The 20,609-nt window shown below is 34.5% G+C and overlaps 1 protein-coding gene across 1 annotated transcript in view; it reads right to left on the reverse strand.

The window, feature by feature from the left end:
- LRCH1 (leucine rich repeats and calponin homology domain containing 1) overlaps positions 1-20,609 on the reverse strand; it is a 113,571-nt gene that overhangs the window by 41,519 nt on the left and 51,443 nt on the right. Inside the window, exons 3-10 of the mRNA XM_053971102.1 lie at positions 17,904-18,030; positions 11,854-11,959; positions 11,228-11,364; positions 10,070-10,197; positions 8,108-8,192; positions 3,574-3,679; positions 2,367-2,476; positions 802-869 (exon numbers count right to left, since the gene is read on the reverse strand). Of these exons, the coding sequence (XP_053827077.1) occupies positions 802-869; positions 2,367-2,476; positions 3,574-3,679; positions 8,108-8,192; positions 10,070-10,197; positions 11,228-11,364; positions 11,854-11,959; positions 17,904-18,030 (867 nt within the window). The remainder of the gene's footprint in view (positions 1-801; positions 870-2,366; positions 2,477-3,573; positions 3,680-8,107; positions 8,193-10,069; positions 10,198-11,227; positions 11,365-11,853; positions 11,960-17,903; positions 18,031-20,609) is intronic.

Raw genomic sequence — 20,609 nt, forward strand, 5'->3', positions numbered from 1 at the left:
GTAAAACTTTAAGCATTCAATTAAACAAAATTACTTCTAAAATTGAAAATTTATTTGCCAATATCTGACTCTTAAAGTCACTCATCCCATGTATTGTTTCAGCATGAATAGTATATACAAAGAGTTTTTATAAAGGCCAGCTTGCTTTCTTTTGCTTTTCAACATTTACAGTTCTTTCTAGGGATTAGAAATATAACCTCCCATTAGTTCTGCCAATAAGGCTTTTTCATAAAGTATTTATTCTTTCCTCCCTTCAGGTTTGGATCTTTTTTTAACATTATATAGGACTACACTGTTCTGATGAGTGACAATTTCGCAGTACAGTCATGTTGAATTTCCTTCCCTTATGCACTTAACAACTGATGTTCACTTGTTCTACTCTGGAAGTAATACCTGTAAACTAATGATTGCTTCAAGGTTAAAATTATGACAAGTAAGAAAAAGAATACAATATGTTTTCTAATTAAATTGATTTTTAAAATGTACATTCCATTTAGATCTTACAAGTTTGGATGTTCTTTTTTCAGCAATGACTTTAATAAACAAAATATCAAAGTACCTAATTTAAAAAGACTGCATTCTACATAGATAAAAAGTTATTGGGGCATACAAATTATTAGTATAATAATCCACTCTATTCAGCAATAAAATGTAAAACACTGAGCACACACAAAGTGCAAGGTTGTGTTATTGTCATGCCTCCAAATCTACAAAATTATTAAACAGCAAAGTCATACCAATCCTGGTCAAACTAATTAAATGACATAGCTAATTATTAATAGATAGATAAAAATTACTCACATTTCGTCTGCTTGCCATTGTGTGTCCTCTTCTATTCTCAACAATTCATCACACTCTGCTGCTCTGCTCTGTAAGCAGACAAAAGTGATAATGAGAACTGAACTTTGCAATTAAGTAGGCGGATAAATTTTTCTTTCCGACTCAGCCGTGACCTAATTTATGTAACATCTTAGGTTGGCTGGTTGAAGCAATCCAACACTCTGCTCCGTTTCTCACTCTTAAGATACTGATCACAAGATCTTCTATTCAGAAGATTTTATTGAGGTCAACAGCCCTTACCCTCCCTTAACTGTGACAAGAAAGTCAAGCAGCATAAGAATTCTTTGTTCTATGTCCCAGATTCCATTTGTGACTTTCTGGCATATAGAAACAATGCTTCAATTAAGCACGATCCCAACTCTCCTTCTCCTTGCTCTCCTACTGCAGCCAGATTTGTTTACAAAGCAAGGAAATTCTAAACATGCAAACAGTGACAATTATGTACTTCACGCATAATTATTAACAGGATTCATATGTGACAATTTTGAAAGCCATGAATCATTTCTTTTTTAAAAGAAACAAATTGGAACACAAGTTGCATCCAGGAATTCATATCAGTCAGCCAGTTATTTTGGGTTCAATGTAGTCATATTAGATTCCCCACACCTATAAATATGAAGTGCTACTTATTTGAAAAACTGAATCCCTTTTATGCTTCCACTTGGTGTCTTGCAACTCTTTCATCTCAGACAGACAGGAGCACTGAAGTAGTTCAGCTGCCAGTAAAGACAGAAGCTCTCTGAATGAATATGCATTTATACTTCTAGAGAAGAAACAGCAAAAACAGAGGCTTATCGTCTTTTGTGTCATGTGTTTAGCACATCAGTTGCATCATCCTGTACCAATAAATTCTACCCAATTCTGCTGTATATGACACTGAAGAGTGTACCAGCTTCTCTAACACTCTCCAATGATGGCTCATTTCCCAGTGACAATCCCTAGTAGAATGAATAAAGCCATTCTTTTCCATCTTTCTTCACCTTACAGGAATAAAGACCATGATGTTTTCTTGTAACAAGGGTACATACCATAGGACAACAAAAATGCAGCACTTATTCTAGGTGATTTGATATAATTTGTCTTTAAGGATCTCTCAACTGCTACTATAAATTTAAAAAATTGAGAAAATGTACTTTACTTTACCATAACATTACTTCAAAACTTTAGCCACCACAGCTAGCAAAGTCATCTCGCATCTTAGCAATGTAACAAACACAATAAGTCACTGGATTCAAAATATAAAACTAATAGCACAGAAAAACTTGCCATTTTTCTTAAAGCCTTAAACATAGTTAAAGGATAACTCTCACATATCCTAAATAAAGTTTTGGGTAAATTGTCCTAGATCAATTGTAATAATTTTAAACCTACCTGCTTATTTTTGCTTTCTGTGTATTTTTAAAATAATTAATATCAGCTGCAGTCTCTTACTCATTAAAATATCTGCTATTTATCATTCCTGTTTACTCTGCACTTATGAAAGTAGCAGAAATATTTTCCCCCACTTAATATTGTTACAAGCTTGCCTTAATGTAGCTCATAAATTCAGTAGTAAGAGTATCTGCTTCATCAAACTGGTTTTCTGCCTCTCGTGACTTATTGACAAACGTGTGAGAAGATCCTTGATGGAATTCCACTAAAACAGCAATGAAAAAAAAAAAAAAAAGAATGATTTGAAAAATGAAGTTTAAATTCTCATTAAAAATTTCAAACAGGTTAAGATCCTGTCATAGTAAACAGTGATTCCAATTGCTAAGTTGTAATAAGTCCATTCCCTGGGCATATACAGTTGTATATCAGAAGGGCTGTGGCTTATTGGAGCCAGTTTTGAACAACACCAAGTCTGTCCTGCCAGTACAAATACAAGAACACAGCTGGACAACTGTGCAGTGTTTTAAGAAATTCAGATGTCTTAGGCAGCGACTTGCAATTGATTGCAACTTCAGTGTTACCATGCTGTAACAACCCATCAAACAACCAGCAAAATTATTTTGAGCCTGTCCCAGTCTTTTGCCTACATATACTATTTCCAAAGATATGATCCTATGACTTACCCTCTCCAGTTTGCTAATACATGCAGGATAAAATTGTTATCTCTCTTCATATTCTACCAAATTCTGATGATTTCTCCATGGAAGTTCATTTAAGTGGGTAAAACTGAGGATGTGCCATCTCCTATTCATGTGGTTTCATGTGCTGACTTCATTCTGCTATTTATTATTACTATGTGCAGAACTTGGAGAACCATTGTTTATCAGTATTTAGTGTAATTTAGAAAAATATAAGTTACTTTTTAAAAATTGGATAAAGTTAGATCTCTCACAAAACACAAAGAGATTTGCTTGTTTCCAGAGGTGATGCTGACTGACTAAAAAAGCTTTATATATACACTAAGTGCAGCTATAGAAGTAGACTCGGTTATTGAACTTTGCTAAATTACTGAACATTGATATTAGTTGAAGGATAGCATGGCTCAAACCAACTGTAACATTTCTTCCCTCAGTCAGAATCAGATCTTATTAACTCTTGAGACAAGTTGCAGCAAGTTTTTTGGAATTGCTATTGAAAATTACTAGACTGAATTCAGTATAGTAAAAAAATTCTAAATAGCATACTTTTTTCATTTTTACACAACTGCATATGCATACATAAAGCCTTCTGGGTAAGTAGGCAAGCATGCAATCAACAACAGAATTTCCCTGTATTTAGCTTTCATGTTTGTTACATTCCAACCTTTTCTTGAGTTAGCATGGTGACCTGAATCATCCTTTATAATATGATCTTCTTCCACAATGTCCGACATTGGAACATTAAAGCTGATAGTATCTTCATCAGATGGCTAGGAAAAAATAAGAGAAACACTAGTCCCAGCTCAAACCAAGAATGATAAAAATGTACATGTTAACCAGATTGCTCACTAAAGAGCTGCAAATTAACCTGGGAGAGAATACCAGAGCATCTAACATTACCATATCCTGTTGTAAGAAGTTGTAGTCACACTGAATATATCCTCAAATGAGGTTTGCCAAGTAGAACAATTAAAATGTCCTCTTTTCCTGTCTTACTCACAGCACTAGTCATCTTCTTGCACTGACACCACTGCACTGTGCTGCTCTCTGTGCTTCCCTGGGGCAGCTATAAATGGGGCCTCCTTGTAGTCACCAAAGTCTGTAGAAACACTGAGCCTCATACCATAGCCCTTTTTCTTTCCCCTCCACAACTCTTCTTCCCTGCTTTACCATGCAGCTTCAGAACTGAATGCCTACAGCAAGCAAGATTAACATCAAGCAAGGCATCATCTTTATGTTAACTGACAGAGCTGAAAAAAAAAAAAAAACACAGACTCTTAAGTACACTAGCTTTTTCTGACTTAAAAGCTCACCCATTTTTTCAGCTCTATTAGCTGACTTGTATCTTGACTTGTATCTAACAAACCTATCTATTAGCTGACTTGTATCTTGACTTGTATCTAACAAACCTATAACAAAGTCTATGATATATACAGATATAGATATATACAGATATATACAGATAGCAGCTGCACAACAAAGCACAGACACAATTCTGTCCCAGGCCACTATGGCTCTGTTTCTCTGCAAGGCCAGTTGTGACCTGCTCATGTGGGACTCGCTCACATCCCCTCCTGAGGTCAGCTAGAGCAAAACCACAGTTTGCAGAAGAGGCCAAGTTTTTATTCTTGCTCCCCTGAGACAGAGAACTTACCACTACAACAGTCTCAGAACTTTGCAAATGTATTTTCCAGAAAGTCTGTGAGTGCTGCTGATTCATTATATGCTCTGTGTTTCTGTAACTTGCTACTCTGTACATACATTTTCCATACATGCATTCTGTAATTATAACTGCTATAATCCAAATAGCACTTTGTTCCATATCTTTGGAAAATATTTTTAAAGGAAATTATATTCCCCATTTTATCAGTTCAGACCACTGTATCAAAAAAGATCTGTAATGAAATGTGTTACATATAATCAGTTATTTAATTCTAGCTAGCTTCTAGTCGAAGTTGGCATTCTTGCTACTTTTAGATGTTCATAATCTACGTAGAAAGTATTTTTTCTAACTCCTGAAGCTACAGTTTGTGATACAGGATGGAGCAAATCCACCTTGTCTTAAAAACCCTATCAAAGATACATATGGTTATTCCTATTTTCCAAGAATACCCTGGACATGTTGTAAACGTGGACCACGATGAATGTTCTTTCTGATTAATAAACTGCACGTTATTAACTCTATGAATTCACTGGCTCTATTCTTCAGCTTAAGGAGAAAAAAATTAAGGAGGAAAAAAAAGGTGCTTAGGGGCTTCAAAAAGCCTTTTCAAAATAAATTTCAAATTTTAAAATTAATGATATTTTAAAATGAAACCAAGTAGTACCTCCAACAGAAAATAAATGACACTCCAAGTACCCTAAGCACAAAAGTCTTTTAGATCTGAAGCAATGACAATCCAACAGCTTAAAAAAAAAAAAAAAAAAGAGAGAAGACAGGTACAATATAAATTAATTCAGACAACGAAGGTAACAGTGAAGTTCCTTCTCTTTCAGGATGTATCTCATATGACATTTAAATACTAAATTTGATTATTCTAGATCAAAGTTCATGCTGTGTTAATTTTTCAACTATCCTTTTAAAACAGTACACTAAAATGTTCCTACCCACATTATTAGAAGTTCTGGATCCAAAACAGGTACCATCTTTTTTTTCCTCAGCAGAGTAACATATTCTTTGAAGAAAATATTTTGGAGTGTTGGTATAAAAAAAAGGAACAGACCATTCAATTTGGCAACAAAAAAATATTCCTTTAACAGGTTATGCCTCATTTTCAGGACCTACAGAATTCTGCAATTAATTTTCCAGGTGTTTCCTACCACAATACTATGAAACAAAAATTGTCCAAAGCAGCCTTGGATAATACAAAAGTATTGCTCCTTCACAGGGAATACTGTATCCAACTTCCTTCTTCCACAGTTTTATTTTTTATTCAGACAGCAAGAGAAGATAATAGAAAAATCAGAATCAAAAATGCACTTTGAAAGATTCTTCATATATATTCCTGCTGGTACTAATGCATCAATCATATAGGTAATAAAGCACAGACACCATTATAATTTCATTCTAATGAATTTTAACAAAAGGAAAAATAAGGGCAAATGAAGGGAGAAAAATTATCAAAATGCTGTATTTTTCTTAAAAGATGAGGTAAATGGTAGACTGCCTTAAGGCAGAATTTGTCTTCAAGTTGCAATGATCAATTTCACAGCAATGCTACAAGATATCTTTTACTTGAAATGCCCAGAATGGCTATAGTTGGGAAAACTGATGCTGTAAGGACCCTACAAAGTCTAAGAGAGATATATGAACAGTTTGTTTCATCAAGTACTCCCTCTTCTGTGTATTCATCCAAAGTCAATTAGCAAGCTTCCTAAAAACTACATTACTGTTCAAAGAAGTGATTAATTTATGTTAAGTTACACATGAAAAATGACATTGTAGTATTTTCTGTAAAAGAATAGAAACTCAATAGCCACTACCCTCCATACTAAACAGAAGTGTATATTCATAAAAAAAACCTCTAGGAACATGTTTTAATGATTATGACTGATCATTTAATGTTTATCCAGAGTTTGGTATGTAACTTTCTGGATGTAATTAACAACACATGTGAGTCTTTATTTGCATCATGCTATTATTTTTTGCACAATTCCCATGTGTTACACAGGTATTAAATGTCACATCAGAAGGAAAGTGCATGGTAAAATTACTACCAAATGCATTCAGGATTACTGATCTCAGCATCTATTTCTCCTTAAAAGTAGAGCAGCAGTCAGGTGGTGACAGAATGAGCAAATCATTCTTATATAAAAAAAGTTTTGTGCTATTAAAAATGTATTGGTTCATTGTTGGTAGTCTTCAAAATATTTTTTGCAACATTTAAATTGCTATCTTTTGATTACAGGTAACATGATCTATTTTCTAAAGGTGATATTTATAGCTAAAGAGGAAATCCTGGGATAAAAGTTTCATTAATAAGCCAACTGAGCTTCAGGAAGAGTAAGACTGGTAAAATGGTTTGTAAGTGTCTCTAAACAGACGGAATGCTCTTACAGCTAGAGGTAAACCATTAGAGATTTGTCTAGAATTCATAACAATTCTACTTCATTTCCATCTACCAAGAAACTTGCCCAAACACTTGGAAATCCACATGGGGATTTTTAAAGTAATATTGCATTTAAAAGACCAATCAGTGAGTAAGTGGATTCATGTTCAATTTGCTTCTGAGTAACTATAAATTCAGTACCTAAGCTTGATTCTTCATACAATTGTTTTGTCCTCAAAAGAGGACAAAAACACTAAAGAATCAGTGTAAAATCATTTTAAGTAGCAAGAACGTCATCCTTTTAAATGTGAGGCATTTCCCATTAGGTCAGACCACAAATCCCATTACTGTGTATTTCAGAAAGATCATCATCACTGATTTACACTTATTTATCATTATCTATTCAGTTCAACTCCACACGGGTTTAGTGCCCTGTTCTGCTGAAGAGTGCCTCAGAAAAAAAACCTGTGAATCAGTTGTAACTGCTTAGGACAACACTAATCCCACAAAGCTACCCTTTCTCTTTGCTCAGTCAGACAGCAAAGTTCAGAAAAAGATCTGAAGGTTTCTTTTCAGCATTGTCTAGCTGCCAGAATATTTAAACACATTAAAATCTGCAAAGTTTCTGAAGTTTCTACACTATAGCAATCTGCCATAACCACATCACAGAACATATTGAGACTGGGCACTGTAAATTCCCAATGGGAAAGAGTAATCAGGCAAAGAGAAAAATATGTAAGAAGTCATCAGCTTGTAACCTGTTACCATGTTTACTTTGTTGAAAAAAGCAGAAATGAATTCTGGTTTGTTTCGCATTCTCTAGACCATATAAACTGCCAGAAAACTGCAGAGGATTTTCACTATTGGTAAGTCTGTAACCATTTGGAAGCAAGCATCTCATGCCCACTCCAGACAGTGGACAGACAAAAAATTAAAAAAAAAAAAACAAAAAAAACCCAAAAAAACCCCAAAAAACTACACAGTCTCCTTTTATCTTTGTTTTATCCATTTCTTAGTGTAAAATTCATGTCAAGGATATGGTTGCAGAGGTTTGAGTCCAAAAATCTTTTCACATTATTACCAAACTTAAAATACAGTCAAAATATGAGTGCTGGGAGGGGAGTTTGAGACAAAAGGCAGGTAACTTACCTCTGTTGCTGACAAACGTTTATCACCATTATCACTACCAACACCTGAATCTGAGTCCTTTTTACTTGGGTAGATGTCATCAATGCTAGATGTGAATAAAAAAATTAAAAATCAGTAAAAAGCTATCATAGCATTTACATTCAAATTCTGTTCTGGTTTCACTTAACTCTGAGCAAATTTCAAACTATTCTTAATGGCAGAAGATGAAATAGCTTAGTACAGTAAAACACCAAACATTTAATCTGGTGATGGTAAAATAGATTAGACTGAATGGCTAGTTAGCCTAAGGATTAATGAAATAACAGAAATAATCTGCTACTAGCTTTCTTTTGTCTATACACTATGCAAAACTGCTTAGTTGCTTGCTAAGCAGCACAGAACTGAAGCAATTTAGCCATGGGAGAAGAAACCAAAATAGTAAAACTCAAAGTGGAGTCAACTGATATAATTGTAACCAGTGATCCATCAAAACAGAACTCATATCTCCCTCAGGTTTGAAATAATTATTAAAACAGAAACCTCCTTTTGGTGCCTTAAAATAGACCTTGGAATTTAGGTTTTTGAGAAAATTACTGCAATAACAGCAAAGGCTCTCTATTCTGGTTTCATTACCCAATACAACCTCTACTCATTTTAAAGTGCACTATTAGATGAAATACTCTCATCACCTAAATTTTTTTTCAAATATACCTTATGTCCCTTTATTTGCTGTCCTAAAAGCTGTGATACTGAATTCAGATTGACACGGCAATTTAAGAAAGGAGCTTTATCAGTCTTCACATGAATAAGGTATCTGATTCATTAATTCTAATCTTAAATTATCTCTTATCAGAAAACACTGAAGATTGTTTTGCAGAAACTACCTTTGGAAATCTAGTCTGTACCATCCCCTTACCCTAACCTGTATTCTCCAATATGACCAAAATAACAGACAGGACATGACATTCCTGTCAATTTTCTTGTATATTAAAAGAACAAAATAGAAAACCAATAAGTGTTTCCCAAATGGAACACCTACTCTTCATCCTGGATTCTTCTCACCTTTGACATTTATCTGATAGAAAGTCACAAAGGGCTCTCCAAAGGTTGGACAAAAAACATTTGATTCAAATCTTATTGAGATGACTGAAAGGGGGATTCCAGAACAGCTTGGTTTTTTTCTTCCCAGGATTTTAGCAGTAGCATCTCTACTATTATTCACATCAACACTTTGTTTTCATTGAGTACTTCTCTTCAGAGATATCATACTTTCTCTGGTTGGTTATATTACACTGCCCTTTTTAGCAAAGAAAGACTGGGCTAAATGCTGATTTCCAACCAGCTATGGAGATTCTCATAGAAAGGAGCTGCTTTGTATCTGGTTCCTGTCCTTAAACCATGGTACAAGATGCCATTTCCTACAAGACTGATACAAGATAGAAGATTTTGCCTCATTTTGCAAACAAATCAGTACACTTCATTTTAAAAGCATCTCAACATTCATGCAGTTATCTTTGTTTGCTAGGTGATTTTGGATGAATTAAAAAAGATTAAGATGTCACAAAAGTGCAAACATACAAATCACATATAAGTCATAAAACTCATCATAAAAATCACAAAACACCACATGAATTTAAAATTTATTTAATGTGTAGATAGATTGATAGATAATGCCAACATCTAATGTAACTACCGTCTGATTATTTTCAATGTATTCCAGGAGTCCACCAGAGAGAGGTTAGATTTAAACTAAGGTTCACTTTTAAACTCTTAACTAATGTGCTATTAACTTTAATCAGAATTGATTTTTCAGTTTCTGAACTCTTATGAAGATTGCATTAGAATAAAAGTAAATGAAATCTCTATGCAAAAGTACACTCTGAATAGCATCTAAAGAAACAAAACTGTGGAACCTAAAGATAAATACTACTTTATTGTTTGTAAGTGTCACATGAAAAAAACAAGTGAGACTTTCATACATACCTCTCTTCCACAGGTTGTGGCAAATGCTGTGGTTCAATGGCATTAAGATACAGCGAGTCTGCTGTTTTAATCTGACAGGCTTGTACAGTCAGATATTTGAATATATGCACCTTACCCTTTGTACAAATCTGTGGGACATGGAAAAAATTAGGTTTATAACTAGAATAAAAAAGCAATTTATTCCAAGAGTCACTTAGCATAAACCTCCCTGAAATTAAACTAATATTATAAATTTCACTTAAAGGAAAATAGATTTTTTTTAATTACTAAGTACTTCTCAATTATTTCTCAATTACTAAGTACTACTCAATTATTTGTGTGTACCAGTATAAAGACCCTCAGAGACTAACAAAGAAAATAAGAAAATAATGTACTCTTCTTTAAAAAAATCCAAATGAGCTTCTAACAAAAAAACAAAAATTAAAATATATGGTATGGCCTACTACTAAATATAAATTGAGTAATTATTTTCAAAATTAGTGTACAATGACAATTAACTAGTGTGCTCTCTATATTCTTGGTCACATTGTTTTTAATAGTGTCCAATCATACTTACTATGCAATTCACCTTCATTTTAGAATTTTAACAACAAAATTGTCCTTAAGCAGCAAATACAGGTTGCATTCATTTATCTTTATTACTCAGAGTGGCCTACAGCTCCAAAGAGGACTTTTATTTCTTTGTGCATCACAATCTATGAACTTACACTATAAAGTGAAATGAATTTAATATGGATTGTGTTTTAGACTATTTAGGCACATTTTTAAAGTTAGCAAATTGCTGTAGAACCTTCTAGACCTGGATTCATTTTACCAGAAAGAAAAATTACCCAGGAAGTTTATCACTACTGTTTTTCAAAATTATACACATATTCCAATGTTAGCGTTCATATGCAGATAGAAATCACAAAAATTAACAGCTAACAAAATGGACATCTTCTAGATGTGTGCTTAAGTGCTGTACAAATTCATATTGAGAACAGAAGCTATTTTTTATGTCTTATTTAGATACATCTTATCTTATTTAAATATCAACAACTATCAACAGTCTGTGATCACTGAAATTCAGAAGCCTGCAATTGCAGAAGGTGACATTTTACACTCCAAAATATGTTAGCAGCCATCCAGTATTAAGCCACAACTTAAATTATTACTTACTTGTGCTGGTGGAGATTGCAAAGGATTATTTTCAAGCAGTAATACTTGTAACTGCACCATCTTTCTAAAACAAATTGGAATCACTAGCACTTTATTGCAGGAAAAGTCAAACTTTACCAAGGGAAGCTGTACTAGTTCTAAAAGTAATAAAAAGGAGAGAAGGTGTTATATCTGTTGTTATTTTTGGCATAAAATAATAACATTTTTTAATAACCCTCCTTTTGCATTTAGGAAAAATACAAACTCAGGGAGGAATAAGATAACATTTACTCGATTTTATACTGGGAAATAACTGAGTGTTGTTACACAAGTGATAATAAATTCTAAAACAAATACTTTGAAATTTTTTTCCCTGAAATTCAGCTGACAGTTCGCATACAGCATTCAGACACTTGTTCAACTTAAAGTTGCCTAGAATCATAAAGATACATTGAAGAAACCTCACACGCTGTTCTTCAGTGTATACCAATGAATGTTAAATTCTGCAGACCCAAATGGAATAAATTTGAACACAAGGTAATAGCTACTTTTTAATAGTATCTATTTATATGATTAAAAATACTTTCAAAATTATAATAAGAAGAGCTACTGTAAAGATATTTTTTTTTTTGTTCATTTGCTTTTACCTTGGGGTAAAACTTCGAGGTAATTTCTTCTGACATTCAGTTCTTTTAAAGATTTCAGCTGGCCTATCTGCTGTGGCAAAGCTGTGATTTCATTACAGCTGACATCCTACAGTAAAACAGCAATTACAAATAATAATGAACTTTCAGCTCCTACATGTTCCATCATACAAACATATGATATTATTATTGTGACACTGTTTTAACCTGAAAAAATGCAACAATCTATGTCCTGTTGTCACAACAAAATAAAAAAATACATGGGAAAATGTTTGCATGTTAGTTAAAACCAGTGCAAATTGTTATTTGGAGAACAAGTTAATTTTGAAAGTTAATTTCTATAGAAATATTCAAAACTACTTAAGTTCTAGTTTTTTTCTTTTTTCTTCATCTAAGAATTCAGTATAGTGATTATATAACCAAATATGTTAGGATGAAAGGTAAAAATCCTAATGTGTGGATCTGAGTCTTTAAAAAGGTTCTTGCTCTTGTAGATTGAATATTTAAGCAAAATAAATAATAATAACAATACTAGTAATACAGCAGTAATATTCTGTAATGATGCTCAGTAAAGGCATATATTTGATCATCATGGCACGTAGTAGACCATAATGAAAAGGGACAGAGCTTATTTGGCATTAATTAACTATTTCAAGCAAGAAACTGCTATGAATGTGTATGAAAGAACAACTTCTTGGATTAAGTCAGTCTGGTGAGACAATTGTTAAATACTAGCTATCATTTTTGCTGCCAAATGGACACTGACACCTCAGATCACATCCCAGGCAACCTGCAAATTTCGGTAACGTTCCAATTATGCTGTCATTTCAGTACTAAAAGCAGGAAATAGTATCTCACAGTAAGAAATCTAAATGGGGTAATGCCCAATTTTCCTGAAAAGCAAACTGAATACTCCTACTCTTTCAACTGTTTCAAATGCATTTATAAAGCATCTGGGAGCTCTTAGACTACACAAGTTCGAGAAGCCAGGTTTCCAATCCAGTATTTGAAGATGCTTGCTTTAATGCCAGTCAAAACCATTATATTAACTCCCTATCTTTGAGCCTAAAATCTACTTAACAAAAATAGGATAGTAAAACCAAAATGTGACCTGGCAATGCTGTTCCCTGTAGCTGTCCTAGGGTGACGGTATGGTGTTTGTATCCCAAATCGTGTGTTCTGTTTATGCCTGATATTATGTTCTGTGCCTTCAGGACTGACTCTGAAAGTGAAGGATTGTTTTGTCTTGTTATCAGCCGGCTCACCTCCCCCCATGCTCTGCGTCTAGGAGAGGCTTGGCTGGCTTGGGCTTGCTCGCTTGCTTGCTTGCTAGCTTTTGCTTATTAGTTAGTTTAGCTAGGCAATCCAATTTTTACCCTGGACTGTTTCTTTTTTCCCTTCCCTTTCCTTTTCCTGAATATCATCTGAACCTGCTCTGGACCTGGGAAACATCAAGAAACACCGAGAGTCTGCATTTTGTGACCTGCAGCAGCCATCCCCAGCGCTGGAGACTGATAGCTGGGCAACCACTCCCAGGAGAGACTTTCTGAATTTGTCATCTCTTCAGAACGGTGAAAGGGTTTTGTCATCTGGTGTTGATTTTTTTTTTTTTTTTTTTGTATTGGGGAATGTTTTTGCTTGTTAAATAAACAGTTTTTTTCCATTTCTCTCTGAGGAAATCCTTCCCGAACCAGGTGGGGGAGGGGCCATGGGGGGTTTGCTTTCTGGGGGCTCCTTCTAGAGGTCTTCTCCCAAATTTTGCCCTAAACTAGGACAGCATCCAACAAGCTTCTTCTTGTAATAGAATCCTACTGCTGCCAAGGCTTCCTTCCCTTCTCAAAACACAGTCAGGAAATTACTTTTAGCTTTTGGACAAGGGAAATTAAAAATCCCAGCTAATGAGTACATTTTTGGCCAAGTAGTCACAAAGTTGGTTAATTGCACTGTTCCCTGACCATTTATTTTTAAAGCTTTACTGTCCTATTTTTAGTTTACAGTCTTTAAATTACTTCATAATTAGATATTTGATTTTTAGGGCACAGAATTTAAAGTCACCTTGTGGCAAAGAAACTCCAGACCAAGTGTACTTAGGCACGCACACCAGAACAAGCCAGGGAAAGAGACAGAATTCTAGAGGAAGCATCAAAAAAAGAAAAAGAAAGCTGGCAGCGTGTAACCTCAAAAACAAAGTCCACTTCCACTTACAGCCTTTCAAAACATCCTCAATAAGACTGATCTGTTGTGACAGCATGTCAGCATTCACAAGATCTCTAGAGACAGCAGTATCCTTTAGCCTACTAAACACTGTAGTCCAACTGGCTTTTTTTATTACTGTGTTTGAATAGCCATGGAAAACAAAGACTTGTAACATTTATTCGTAGTTATGCTCTTGACTAGTATTAGACTTCATGAGTGTGTATGTGACAAAGACAATGTTAAACTTTCTCGCTGCTTTGGCAGTAATGGAAGCAATACTATCAAACACCTATGGTTTCCAAGATAGTAATTTTTTAAGGAATTATGCAACCACCATTTTGGAACTTGGCTTCAAGGACATTTACAGGTAACTGAAGTGCAAACACTTAAGTTCCATGGGGAACTATTATTTGCTGACAGACTTCTTGTATTAATTCTATTCTGTTCTCACCAGATAGACCATGTCCTGCCATGACAAGACAATTTGTCAAAATCAGAGAAATGTAAGGGTCTTATTTAACATTTATTAAATTAAGGAAATTTAACATTAATTTCTGTGGCATGAAAGCAAAATCATCAATTGTTTCACTTTGTTTATGGTAACGTTTAAATGGCCTTAAACCAATCCAATTCAGCATGTATGTTCAGTAAGATAAACAGAAAAAACAATAAGGTACTCTGACTCCACGTTAACATATTTATTCATACACACACAGAAGTTTAGCCAAACCATTCAAATTGAGGCGAACTTCCCCCTTACATAACTTTAAACTCAGGACTCCTGACTGAGCCATTATTCCTAAAAAGCACCTGGGTTCAGTCAGAGCTTGTGACAGAGAAGCCATACTGAAGAGTAAAAAGAAGTTACACAGTATGTGAACACATGGACCCTTTTAGAAAACAGCAGGCAGCTAGTCCCACGTGGTCAGGCTGCTGTCTCTGATTAGATGAATGAGGTAAAGGACATAAATCCCAGGTGAGAAAGTTGAAGGCTTCCAACATGAGATAGGAGCATCCCAGAGATAGAGGGGGCTGTTATCTGAAGAAGGCAGAAGTGCAATACTGCCTGATAGGATGGAGAATGGAATTTTACTGTACATCTGATAGTTTTGGGTACAATTACTGAGCCATCTCTGCATAATTACTTTTCCTTGGCAGAAAGCAAGTTTCAGATTATCTTCACACTAATCTTGCACTCTGCTGGCTGACAGTAGAGGCATGATTGAGTCAAAGATTTTTTTGCAGCAAATAAAAGTAAACTTACCAACCAAATTTTTTGCCAAATAATTACAATGTATTCCACAGGGAGAAAAAACTTATGCTACAAGAACCAAAATAAGTTAGCTGTCAGAACCCTAAATTTAAAAGAATACCTGGAAGTTTTCTGCAAGTAATATCAAAGTTGTTCTATGCTACAAGTATGAAATTCATAAAAATACATACCTGTAATAAGAAAACCATTACCTACCCCAGTTTGGAGGATAGAAGGGAAAATGCAGAGTTTACTGGAAAGATCTAATTTGCAGCAAATTATATTTGCATCATTCTACAGTGACTATAGGGGTAAATTTTGTATAAAAAAGTAGTTAAAACAACCCTTTGCTATGTACATACAGATCTCACTGCAGGCAGCTTGTGAAACATCTGGGGAACCTGAGGTTGCTCAGAAATGTCCTATGGATATGAGAACTGCACAGAGCCAGGTGGCATCTCAGGGTCTATCCTGTGGCCCAGGCCAGCACCAGCACTGTGTACACACCACAACAACAGAACTCCCTGCCAGAGGGCTGGGTGATGCTTCTGCTTGAATCCCATGCTATTCAGGCTGGCACTGCTCTCACACAGCTGAACTTTTTGTGCAACAACTGCAATATGACTTCATGTTTTTTTCTTTGTTTCTTTTACTCATTTTAGAACAATGATCACCTTATTATCTAAAGTGCTTTACAGTTTACATGCCAACACAGATTCCCCACTCTCAATCCTACCACTATTTGCTTCTCCCAATACATCACAGTTATGTCATTTCCAGTTAAATAGTGCAACTCATTCACTAGAAATGTACCAAACACACATGGTGGCATCAAACTGTGTAATCAGGTCATCTGAACAGACTCATGCTCAATTTAACAAAAACTTGTTTTTCATTCAGCCCCCCCCTCCCCAAAGCCTTCTAAATCACAAAGAACAAGCATCAGACCTTTTTCAGTTGTCATGTATCTTCTAGGCTACCAAAGTGACATGTAGCTAGAGCTCTCATATGAAATACTTTTTTAGAGCAAGAATTGTTTTGCTCTTCATGACAAACAGTAACACAAGCTATACTATAACTGGAAAGCAATATGAAAATCCAGAATTTCAAAATTTAAACACATGATATGCTTGAACTTAACAAACCCAATCTGCTTTGGGTATAATCAACACTGATTTCAAGCTTTTAGTTTTTACTAAACTTTTTACTAAATTTAACTTAAATTATTTATAAAGCCGGAACCATCACCTTCTATTGTGTCTATTTTAAGCACAACAAAAACAGTGCTATAACTTATTTTTAAGAATAATTAAATCAGAACCATCTGTGTAAATCTCATTTAACCCACCACACACAAAAATTTAAAATATTTGATAAGATAAATTAATAATGCTCACGAAAGAAAACAAACTTGGTAGTCTTGAACTCAGTCATAACTCAGAAAGGAAAAGGTAACTACCCCCACCATCCTCATCAACAGCCATATCAATTGTAATATATAACAGAAGCCTGATACCACAGGATGCTGCTCAAGAATATCAGAAGTAAAAAGCCCCATAGTTGCCACTTCATAACACCTATGAAGAATCAATAGCAGGGTTGGGGTCTCAAGCAATGTTATTCATTTCTGTAATGTAATTTATTGGAGGAACTACTATTATAAAAACAAGAATATGATAATAAGGGACTTTCAGGCACAGAAAAGCAATGCAAGGTAAATGCTGTCAATGGAGATAACAGCAGCTGGAAGGGAGTTCAAATCTGATTGCTTTACTATGCATAAATTAGCAGTGTCAAAATATAGTTTGTCAATTTGTATCTCAAAAGGTCAAAATCAATAGAAATAACCAGAAGACTTATGTCATAAAGAATTCAGAGTCTCAACCTACAATATATAGCAGAAGAAGTTAAAGGGAGAGAAAGGGAAGCATTCTCATATATATTTTCCAGAAACATGTGCAATTAAATTTAAATTTATTTTATGTTATAGTACCAAATAAGTTTTGCTTTTTCAGACTGTCATTGACTGGACAATATACTCTAAATGATCAACTGCTTGTAGAAACTGAATTTGACAACAAGGAGTATAATCATTTTGTAGATCTGTTTAGATGTGTGTTCCAGGAAAGGAAGGTTGCATGACAAATGTAGTGAAATAAAATGAAAATAGACTGATAAGACCAGTATCTCGAGTGGAATGCAGTGTGGTAAGCAGATAGTAAAAACACAGAAAGGAAGCAGGAGGGGAGGGTGCTACAGAGGGGTACAACCTTGCAGAGCCTGATGCCAGAACTTAAGGACTTGATACAGTGAAACAGGGAGCCAGGGCAGGCAGTGAGCAACACTGGTAAAGATGAGGAACTTTGAAACTGAGTTTTGAATGAACCAAGGGCAGTGATGTTGTTTAAAATAGTCCTGAAGAACATAAAGGAAAATCCTATTGTGTTATTATCCAACACACTTGAGAAGTTAAAAACTTAAGGTCTGCAAACTACATTATAGTATTGAGCACTTGTTCAAATATATGCGAAAAGTGAATTTTACTGTTTCTATTTAAATTCAAAAGAAGTCAAAATAAAAAGTGAAAAAAAAATCAGTAACATACCAATTCCATTAACTGTTTTAGCTGACCTATCTCTTCTGGAAGGGAACCTAGCTTATTGTTACTTGCAATTAAGACTTTTAGAGGAAGACCACACAGGCAAGCTGGCAAAGAAGAAAGCTGATTTCGACTGCAACAAAACAAAACAAAAAATATTAAAACCATCGGTGATGTTCTACTGTATACTCACAAACTCTGAGAGCTGTAAAATGTCTTCATTTTCGTGGGTCATATTTTATGCATATAAAATTGAAATTTTCCAAAGGCAATAATTAAGACACTTGCAACATTAGAAACACCTGATTATTGACTAACAATATTGCAGAATATACCACTGTGGAAAAAATGCATTGTATCAGTTTAACAACATTGTAACAAATCTGTTTGTCACAAAGAACAGCTGTTTCCCTTTCTAATGAATACAGGAAAGTCAACTGAGATTTAAACATTCCTGTGGTTTTATGTGCCATTAAAATGGATGCCTTTTGTTCCAGCTGAAAGACAAATATATAAATAACAGACCAAATGGTTATTTTCTCAATTAATTTAAAGTACATTTATAGTTGAAGATTTCTTGGTATATCTTGTTCTATGGTTCTGTGCAATTAACCCAGGTAAATACAGCAAAAATTTCTGGGACTATCACTGGTTCATTTCTTCCCAAGATTCAGAAGCTAGAGCTTAAAGATGACAAATGTCCTGAACCTTTGTGATGTCCACAAGATCATAAATAGTAATTTGTGGCTCAATTCCGAGAAGAAACTTCATGCTTATCAGAAAAACATAATAATTACTCTCTTCTGGAATATTTAAAAATTTCCTTAAAATATAACATTTTCTTTCTTATGATTATTAACCTGTAGTAAAACAATGAACAGTAACTTGAAGGGGTACTCCAGTATAAACTATTTTTATTAGCTCCTGCCTACATGTTAAGGCTTCAGAAAGCAAAGATATGTGACTACACTCTGGAACACATGGTAAAAATTGTCCTGTGTAATTTCAGTAGGAGTTGCAATATTGACATGAAACAAAGACAAGGAAAAATTAAAATTCCACAAGTCGCAAAGCATTTCTTCAAGAGCCAGACCAGCAGCATGCTACAAACCTGCATATAGAGATGCATATTCATGCTCTACAAAACAGTCTCAAAATGTTGTACAAAGCAAACTACCATCCTATCTCTGTTGTGCGTGCCAAGATACAGAGATATCAAGTAACAAACCCAAAGAAAATAAAAATAAGAACTCCAACTGTTAACCAGCAGAAGCTGGAAAAAAGTATGAATGCTTGTTGTGGAGCCAGGTTTCTTAATTCTAATGTCCTTACAGCAAGACACAACATTTTTGAAAAATTACCTGGAAGTATTTTTTCAAGTTCAAAGAACTCAAATGGAGGAAGCCTAGACTCTAAAACAGTAACCCTATGCCACAGATCAGACACAGATAAAAAGTAAGTGAAAACAATTTTTAAGCTCCACAGAACTCAAAAGCAACCCAGTAAGAGATAAGGAACAGAACATAACCAGGGCAACTGAGTAATAAATCATCATTAGTTTCAAAGGAATTTCTTTAAATAAAACATGAACAGTATCCACCAATGCCAAAAAACTATATATAGATCTCTTGGCATCACTTTCTAATGCTATTCAACATATGGGCTCTGCTGGTAACAGGCAGAAAAATATGCATTTTAAATCTATTATGTATTTCTTGCCAAGAAGTAACGTGGTTAGAAAGTCAAAGCTGTATTTCCTTCTTCAGACTCTTCAATACGTTCAAATACATGAGGAAGGGCACACAAAAGTGAAGGGGGAATTTTAAACTGAGAGAAATGACCTTACTTAATCAAATTAAAAATTGCTTTTATTTTGACCAAGATACTGTCATATGTGATATAAAATCTATTATAGTTTGTGATGATTCAGACAAATTCTATCACTATACAGAGTTTTAATTCACTGTTTCATGACATTGAATTCTAACTGAATTAATTCCTAAATTTACCAAGATGTTTTATGTATATGTAATAACTTAATCCAGTTTTAAGTTCTTCATGTATATCTAACATACACTAATTCAAAATCTCAAGTCCTATTTCTTGTATGTGTGCAGATAATCAGGACACACTACTCCACTTAAATTTTTAAGACAAAATAGTGTTCCACAGTGGCCAAAACTGCAGTACAGTAATAATATAGACTTGAGAAAATAAGACATGAGAAAGATCTTCAGTGTTGATAAAACTGATGATCAGAACTTCATTCCCTGAATTTAAAAGGCCGAGAGCCACTTCACCTTCTACTCAGACCTCATTCTCACAAAGAGCAGACTGATATATCTGCACTATTACAGTTTTTACACATTAAACCGCAAAGAAAACTCCACACCTTGCCCCAACTGAAAAAGCGCTCACCTGCCCTCCATCAAGAGCACTTGTGCATTCACCTGTACTTTAACTAACAGCAATTCTCTACACTGATTAGTATTCACACAGATTTTTCCTGGAAAGGAGGCAAAGAAGTCTAATTCTTTGCCACTTTCTCCTCAAAAAGGCAGCAGCTGTATTTCTTTCATAATATGACTATGCTAGAGATAGATATAGTATCACAGTCTTCCATTCCATTTCCCATTGTGAAAACTATAAATCCTCTGTCCCTCCATCTTTTTAACTGCAAAATGTACTTCAAACTTTACAAAATTTGTCATC

The sequence above is a fragment of the Vidua macroura genome, chromosome 2 (assembly GCF_024509145.1).
Source record: "Vidua macroura isolate BioBank_ID:100142 chromosome 2, ASM2450914v1, whole genome shotgun sequence".
Classification (NCBI taxonomy): Eukaryota; Metazoa; Chordata; class Aves; order Passeriformes; family Viduidae; genus Vidua; species Vidua macroura.